The sequence below is a fragment of the Sparus aurata genome, chromosome 13, assembly GCF_900880675.1.
Source record: "Sparus aurata chromosome 13, fSpaAur1.1, whole genome shotgun sequence".
Classification (NCBI taxonomy): Eukaryota; Metazoa; Chordata; class Actinopteri; order Spariformes; family Sparidae; genus Sparus; species Sparus aurata.
In genome coordinates this window covers 950,139-958,796 of record NC_044199.1, presented here as the reverse complement: position 1 = coordinate 958,796, position 8,658 = coordinate 950,139, and the positions used below count along the sequence as shown (strand labels likewise).

The 8,658-nt window shown below is 40.5% G+C and overlaps 1 protein-coding gene across 4 annotated transcripts in view; it reads right to left on the bottom strand.

Moving 5' to 3' along the window:
• Window positions 1-8,658, bottom strand: part of LOC115594660 (procollagen-proline, 2-oxoglutarate 4-dioxygenase (proline 4-hydroxylase), alpha polypeptide 2) — a 39,849-nt gene that overhangs the window by 19,273 nt on the left and 11,918 nt on the right. For all 4 annotated transcript variants that reach the window (XM_030438859.1, XM_030438858.1, XM_030438861.1 and 1 more), the window contains exons 2-7: window positions 8,365-8,467; window positions 5,988-6,084; window positions 5,592-5,743; window positions 3,158-3,295; window positions 2,317-2,556; window positions 28-224 (exon numbers count right to left, since the gene is read on the bottom strand). In XM_030438859.1, the coding sequence (XP_030294719.1) occupies window positions 28-224; window positions 2,317-2,556; window positions 3,158-3,295; window positions 5,592-5,743; window positions 5,988-6,084; window positions 8,365-8,449 (909 nt within the window). In that variant the 5' untranslated portion in view covers window positions 8,450-8,467. The remainder of the gene's footprint in view (window positions 1-27; window positions 225-2,316; window positions 2,557-3,157; window positions 3,296-5,591; window positions 5,744-5,987; window positions 6,085-8,364; window positions 8,468-8,658) is intronic.

Genomic DNA, 8,658 nt, shown 5'->3' with positions numbered 1-8,658 from the left:
ATGCCATAACGTCTCTTCATATCTCACCATTTTCAGCCCCTCCCCTCTGCAGAGGGCCTCGTAGGTCTCTCTCTCTGGGAGATGGTCTTTAGGTCTGCTGTAGGTTCCCAGCTGGATGGGCTCCTCAGAGGGAGGCTCGTAGGCCTGGTTCATCTCATTGAGCTGCTTGAACAGTAACTTCTCAAAGTAACGGAGGTTTCCTCCCGCCCTCTGGTGGCTTGAGTCTGTCAGTACAAGAAAAGTTTAGTTGATAGTGGTTTTTAACTTCAACTATGAAGTGGTGGGATAACCTGAAGAACTGAGGAGATGCTGCATTTCTGCCTCAGTCTGAAGGGTTTGTCCCCGTAATTACCGCTGACATCATCCGTACAAATAACTCGTTATTACTAAAATCCAGTGTAGTCGGTACAAATGAGTTAAAAAGAGTAAGAACATTGTTTTGTCTTATGATAATTGTTGACGTTACATTTCAACTCGATTTCAATTAAGTCCGTTCTCAGTGCCGCTGATTACGGATAAACATGAACCAAAAAACTTTACTGAAGTACAATTGTAACATATTTTTAGTTGAATATTTTGAGCTATATTTCCCTCCACAGGAAAAAACTCATGTTTTACTCCACTACATTTATTGAACAGCTAAACTTGTACTTGTTTCTATTTACTCTGAAGATTAATACAAAACATACAACTTCTTCATAAAATCTGATGCACTGACATAAATCAAACTATCCAAAACTGTATGAAGCAGCTCAAATTAGTACCACATTGACCAACTACATCAATCAAACACTAATACAGTATGTTAATGCATCATTAATAATAATGTTACAACTCTACACAATGAGTACTTTTACTTTTGATTCTTTAAGTACAATTTGTTGCTGCTACTGAAAACCTTCTCTTGTGCGGTTTAATGCAGGACTTTTGCTCAAACGTATGTTTATCTAAGTAAATGATCTCAATACCTTCTCCAGTGTAATACATCTTTACTGTCTCCCTCATGTCCTTTGGTTAATGTCTGCTGTACTGATGTACAAATGGATCGTATGGAGAGCACACCTCCTAGTGGACTTTTGAGGAAATACACTGAATCCGCAGTGAGCAGAGGAGTAACAGCAGGAGCATACTGAGCCTCTTCATCGTCATGTAGGAGCAGAGCTGCCTCGTGTACCCACAGGAACATCAACAGTAAATGTGCTGTAACTTAAATATTGACTATTTTGGGCTCTTTGGCAGGAGGGAAATGTGCAGTTTGTTGGAGGTAATTAAACAACACAAATGAGTATGTGTTCCCTTTTCCACGAGTGCTGCAGTACACTGGCTCTGTTCTGGAGCATGCCCAATATGATGAATGGTAATCACCTGGAGAAACATCAAAACTTTGTCAGATTTCTCTCACACCTGAGGTAACAATATTTATGTGGGTGATGAGACAGTGTCTGTTTTATTATGCCATATCATACATGATCTTTGTTGTCTTATTTATCTTTATATTAACTGTTTGCTGTAATTACCCACCTATGTCTTTGTTCATGTGCCAATTCTGGGAATTTTTCTGATTTATGACTCTGTATGTTCGTTTACTTGCGTTGCTCTTCACAACAAATTAAATGTGATTGCTTGCTTTGCTGTCTGCTTCCCATTTCCCTGCATTTTGTGCAAACATTTTAACTTATAATATTAATAATAATAATAATAATAATAATCTGGATTACACCTTTTTTTTGCTTTTCTACAATATCTCCACTACTGTTTCTGTTTTCTACTTGAGATATATAGTATGACCTGTTATACATGAATCTCTGCTACTTCTGCTGCATGTTCAGTTCGTGCCACCTGTAAACAAGCATACCACAGCTCTAACATGATGGCCTGCAGCCGTCAACACAGCCCTCGATGCTGAGACTAAAATAACAGTCACAAACCTCGGGCCCTTACTTTGGATGGACTACACCCTGCGGCACTGGCAAACCGAGAGCACCACTGCAGTGACGGAGGAGGGTGTAGTGTAGTGATTAGTGCAACAGCAAGAAGACAACCCATCAATTACCCCAACAGTAGAGGACCGCAGCTGTATTGGTCAGCTAGCTGGTCCCTGTAAGTGTTAAGGGAGGCAACTCCAAACAGTGCTCCTTAAATAAGAGTCAAAAGATCTATTTAGGAGACCCTCAAACCACTGACCCACAATTTCTGGTTGCAAGAAAGACAAATAATGAGGCTAACTCAGGCTGAGATTAATGGATGAGAGAGTATGTGTATTAGTGAGCACACTGATTAAAATACATATCTTGGGTAACGCTGTCTCCCTCTTACCAATAGCCACAAGTCGGCGTGTCAGCTCAATGGCTCGAGGCAGATCACCCATTTGGTAAACAGAGTAGCTGAGGTAGTCCAAAATGTCCGCCTTGGAAACCACAGCTTCCTCCCCAGCGTCAAGCTGCTTCAAGGCCTGCTGCATCCACAGCACCGCATGGTAGTAGTCTGCTTCATTATAAGCCGTCTTTCCCATGTCATAGCAGTCATCCACTGACAGAAGGGCATCAGAGTGTACACCTGGGCAAAAGATACATTAAACTGAAATACTGACCATGCTGAGATTTCAACATCTTCTTTTCTTGACAAATTATCATATTTACTTCATTACTGATGGATAGTGTTTGTAACCTGTGTTTGGTATGAGGAGTTACGGTATCATCGATTAAATTGTCTGATGATGTGCAAGTTGACACATGCAGAAGCTATCTAAGGTTACTGGATCCCAACTCAGCATGAACTGCCATGATGCAGATGCACACATACAAAGAAAGACACATTTCTACACACACAAATATACACCTTTACATATTTGTTCGGTATCAAACTGTAATAAACCTGAACCTGAAACTAATATCCATCTGTTAAACAAGTGAGGATTGGTCAACATGAGCAAGTTTCACAAAATTGTACTGTGTGTGTGTAGGATCCAAAACACAAGTTGTTTGCTGCTGACAGCAGAATAAACACACACCAACACACCATTTAAAGTCATTATGGGTGGAGGGCGGGGAGAGTTCCTTCCTCTCATTTTCTTGACGTATAAATGTAAACACCAATTTACCCCTCTTCACTTTTTCATGTTTTCTCAAAGTGATCAGCTCACACTCGTCTTGGTTACCTGGCAGCTTTCCTCTGGCGAAAGCCTCAGAATCCAGTTGGTACGTGTCCTGAAGACGCATCAGCGCCTTGGCTGCACCCGTTGCATCCTCTTCATCCGGGAAGTACTGTCTGTGTGTGGACATGTTGGAAATGAACCCTGGAGAGGAAGGAGGGAAATGTCAGGATGTTTTTGAGAATGAAATACACAAATTGTGAGTACTCTCCAAAAATGAATCAGAGGATGTTAATGTTTGACTTTGCGATAACAGAGCAACATAAAGCTCAAATGATATACAGAATTGAACAGCAACCTTGAAAACCATCTATGTTCAGGATTTTTTAGACAGTTTTGTGACTTTGTCTCATTCTCACTGATAGAAAACAACTGGGCCTTAGTGGCCAGCCAGTTAAATCTTCCATTAAGCACATTTGAATATACTGAATGCACATTAGGGGATCTTGAATGATTGATTAATTGAAAAATATGCATTAAACTCCTTTAATTGATTCTACTCAAACATTTTATTCCCTTTACTTTGAACAATATAATTTAAAGATTGTATTAAAGATATAGACAATGCTCCTGTTACAGTCGAGTGAGAGTTTCATTTGGATTCAAATGTAGATATATTCAACAATACAACTACAAATCATCCTCTTGCCGCTAATGGGCTTTTGTTATTGTGGTCCTCCTCTTCCTTTTCCTACTCTCTCGCCAGTCTCAATATGTGTTTGCAGCTAGAATTATTCATGAAAACTAAACTTAATATCTTTGATGTAATCAGGCCTATGACCCTCAGCCACCACCAATCTTCCTGACACAGCGGGTCCAGACTTTCTGCACATAATCTGAGCCTCTGTTCTGAGGGACCAGTACCAACCAATACACTTCAGATCAGTCTCTTGTGTGTGGCTAATGAAGACTTTTAATAAGAACTATGTGCTCAGGAAAAGATACTTTCTTCATCACTCCATATCAGATATCACCATCTGCTGATCCTGAGGAAACTCCCGCAGGCAGATTCATTTCATTTGTTCTTTGATTGGTTTAAACTCTGTAGTATTCAGAGATGCCTCCAATCTAGATAAAGGGATCTTCGCTGCATATCATACATGACAGGCCATTTTTCTTTTTAAGGCTCAATTTGACTTTTTACTTGATTTTTTTGACATATGTTAATGGATTCAGTGTTGCTGAGACATAAAGAAGGAAAATAAATGTAAATAAAGGTGCAGGGGAATAAGGTCAATGCAAAAGTACAAACATTAAACTAAATCAAAATGCTGTCCACAAGGTTTACATCCAGTTTCTCTCTGTCTCCCTCGGACTCATGGCCACGTATACAGATACACTCGTACTACACATGATTCACCCTCTTTTATCTGCCTCACACAGATATGACGTTCAGGTCCAAACACACCACACACACACACACTAACACACAATGGGAGAGCCAAAATATGCAGAGATGAGGAACAGCTGGAGCTGAAACATGACAGATGAGATGAAGTTGGAGTGTTTGAGTAGCAATTTCCACTCTTCAGTCTGAGCTATGATTGCTCTGTTCACATCTTCTCAGATTTTTAGATTGCCGCTTTCTACTTGCACTCTGTTCACACTGAGTGAAGCTGCGGTCCTTCAGATGCATTCTGTGGTGTGAACAGAAATGACGCTTACAATGTGAATGGAAAGGCCGGACTGAGATGCATCTGATGTGTTCGAAACAGCTTCGACTTGAGCGAAACATCAGCCGTGTTTCAATTTACTGCCAGGTGGATTTGAAAGGTTTTGAAAATAACAAAAGGTAAAGAAAAAGCAACGCTACCCAAGCTGGCTATAGACTTCGTACTCATGGCTGTAATAAAAGAAGTAGAGATTGTGAACTGGAACAAAACCAGATGTTTGCCAAAAATATCTGTAAAGACGCCGGCAAGGGACACAGCAGCTTCTTATGATGAGTTTTCTTCAGTTTAATCAATCATGTGAGATACATGTTCGCTCCATTTGAACTTTTTCCCTAAACAGCGTTTTTTATCTGTCATTAATCAAAATACCCTTTTTTTAAAAAAGGCCAAAAAAGTCCTCAAGCAAACATAAAAACTTTCGGGGAACGTAAAACTATGCTGATGGAAATAGCAACTGCCTGTGATTTATAGATGTAGCACTCATTTTGCAGAGAGAAAGGAGGAAAAAGCAGCTAGCAACAAGTTTGTTGTTCTTTTTGGTCTGAGCTATTGCACTCAGACAGGCACAGTTTACACACAGCCTCTGCTTGTTACCCCTGCAAACATCTGTATAGTGTCAATCAGGCAACAGACCCACAGCTGCATGTGGCCAGACAACACAATCCAGGAGAAAAAACAGAACAACTTATCACAAAGAAAACATTAGTGAGAAAAGAAAGGCAACACCACACCACTCTCCAGCTCCACTCCTCTTTCCTTCCTCTTACCATCTGAGGGGTTCTGAAGCACCAGGCTCTCCAGTTCAGTCCACTCCGTGTTGAGTCTCTTCATCAGTTTGTAGGCGTTCACTGGATGGCCCAGGTAGCCCTCTGGGTCAGAGGTGGACACTCTTGTCAGATCATCAAGTTTGTTGGCCCAGCTAAAGTACAGATGGACATAAAGTGTTACAGCTGTAAATGATTTACGAAGTTTAGAGGTTAAATGTCTCTCTAGTGGTCTCCGAGCAGCTCATGGTTGTCTTAAAAATTACAAGGAGCCCCAAGTAGATTCTACTTTTTGTAGAGGCCACAAGCAATATACTGGAAATACTCAAAAGTACAATAGCCTCAAAGTACTTTACTCAACTATAGTACACAGTCTACAGTCACGGTTTGTAACTGTACCTTTTGACAGCAGCAAGCTTGGACTCCTCTGCTTTTATGTACTCCCTCAGAGACTGGACCAGCTCCTTCTCTGTGTAGATCAGATCTGTCATCTGGCCTGCAGACAGAGAGACGGGGAGGCTGTGGGTGACTGAGAGGTGTCACTCAACATTAAATCAACATCAGTTTCTCCCTGAAGAAGATGCATTGCCTTTTAAATGAATTGAAAGAAAAAAGAGCAAAAGAGCTTCACATCTTGTTTTGCAAGTTATAAATGAATGTTATGTGCATGTTCTCTAAACAAATCTAACTTCTTCTGATGGAAAACTAATAGAGAAGCAAGTACTGACAGCATTCACCTCTGTTGTCTTTTGTTTTAAAAGCCTATAAAATGTATTTCTGATAACACAGATTACTACTGGGGTAAAAATACATCTTCAGCCACAAACTGTGGGGCTTTGATTGTATACAATTACTGAGCAGACTACAGCGGCTGTTCAGCCGTGAGCCTTTGAGAACGAGACGACTGGGGTGAAGGACACCTCTTAAATAATTCCATGGAGACGCTGAGCCATGATTAATTCTCCAGGGTTGCCAGGAAAGAGGAATTATGAGATTCTTTCATTGTTTTAGTGCGGAACCAACATAACTGTCCAGCCCACTGCAGTCAATCCCTGTGATTTAAGTGACTGTTCAGCTCATGAAATACAGCCTGCTGAGTGATGTGATGCATCCTGAACACCAAACACACTTTTAGATTGTCACACCGTGGTGAGGGGTGTCTCGTCCTGGGTTTTTTGTCTCATGAATTTCATGTTTTATTTTGAAAGTAACCCCCCCTATCATTTCAGGTCACTTGCCCTTCCTCATGTGTCACCGGTCTGACGTCTCCCCTGATCCCTGATTGTTTCCACCTGTTTCCCCATCACCCTCACGTGTCTTATAGTCCGCGTCTCCCTTTGTTCTGTGCCAGAGCATTTCGTTCATTTGTGTACCTCCAGCCTATGACCACAGTCCTTGCCTTGATCTATGCCAAGTGATCCCACGTTTGTATTCTTGATTCCTTATTTCCTCTTAAGAAGAGTGATTTTTTGTTGTAATTTTGTCACTTCAGTTTTGAGGCTTAGTTAATTTTGTAGCCGTTCTTCTGTCCTCCGTTGGAGTGTTTTTTGTTTCATAGTATTTTTCAGCTCAGTCGTGTAGCATAGAATAATTTTATAGCCTAAGCATCTTCCTCCGTTGGAGCGTTTTTTGTGTCCTCGTAAGAATAGATTAGTTTTCAGCCTTTTTCTTGACCTCCGTTAGAAGTGATTTTCTGTTGTCTTATGTTTTTGCTTTGAGGTTCCTCTGTGTTTTGTTTTACATGTTTTATTCCTGGATTTCCTGTTTGGCAAGTTTATTAAGAGTTTTATAGCCTATTTGTTTGTCACTCTATCTTAAGAGAAGATAAGTGAATTTTCAGAATAAAAGCCTGCTTGAACTGTTCTCGCTCTGCATCTGAGTCCTCCTTTCAGTCCATGCCTGACATAGATATTACATAAAAGAAGCTTAAAGGGAATATTTTACTTTTGTTTCTTCTGAAATTATATTGCGAAGACTTCATGTCACTTGCAGAAAGCATGCAGACTGTGTTAAAAATGAAACCTTTCTATTTTTTTCACAGATTTGATTTGAGGAATGAACGGACCACAATTATTTCTCTTAGAAGTTATTCTTGGTGCCTTAAAATAAACTCAGACTTTCTGGCCTTCTGGCCACTTCCTCCATCCTGAAACCTCTTTTATAGTGAAGGACATGCATGCATTCCTGAGCCCAAAACTCTACTCTCTTCTACATGTGTAAGTAATGTAAGCCATGCTGATACTGTTTTCTTTGATTAAGCCCATACATCTCAAAGTTGCATTGTGTTCTATACCCTGAGTGGAATCTAGACTGAAGGTGAAAAAAAAGGTGGGTTGTAAGTGTTAATCACTCGCAATTCCATCAATAGGTTCAAACAGAAAGTAATGCAGTGGCATGCAAAGATTTACATATGTCGGAGGTCCACAGGCTCAGACTCCATGTGTTGACAAAAACAGAACAGACCTTTAAACCTGACAACATGTAACAATGCCTGCAGTACTGACATACCGCCAAAACGAGTCTACTGTAGCTTTCAAGACAACAATCAGGGTTTTATTGTGTAATCACAGCTTTCTGAGTTCAGTATACACAACACAGGCAAAATATTGGCCACAATGTCACTTTTTAATGTGCAAAGAAAGCGTATAGAAAAGGGGATTGTGTGGCAAACTGAGTGAAGAAACTCCAACAAAGGATCAAATTAAAGCTGGTAACAGATTCATCAAAGATTTAAATCTATAAAGGGAGAAAATGTCACATGGCTGTTTAAACCTACTGATGGAGGTGAAGATCTCTGCCTGTGTAGTCCAGCAGGAGCAGCACCACCACAGCACGGCCCAGAGGATGTAAGACTTCCTCATTCTGTCTCGTCCAATAACCTGCAAGGACAAACATAATCACAATATGTCACAACACATTTACAGATTACAAGCTAGTTTTCATGTGGTTCATACTCCTGTCTCCCCAAACAGTCTGGTATTCTTTGCAGGATTATTGAACCATTTGTGCAAGACTGCAAAATATGGACAATTCAAAAGTCCGTCTTTTCCCCTTTTTAACATTTGTGCCC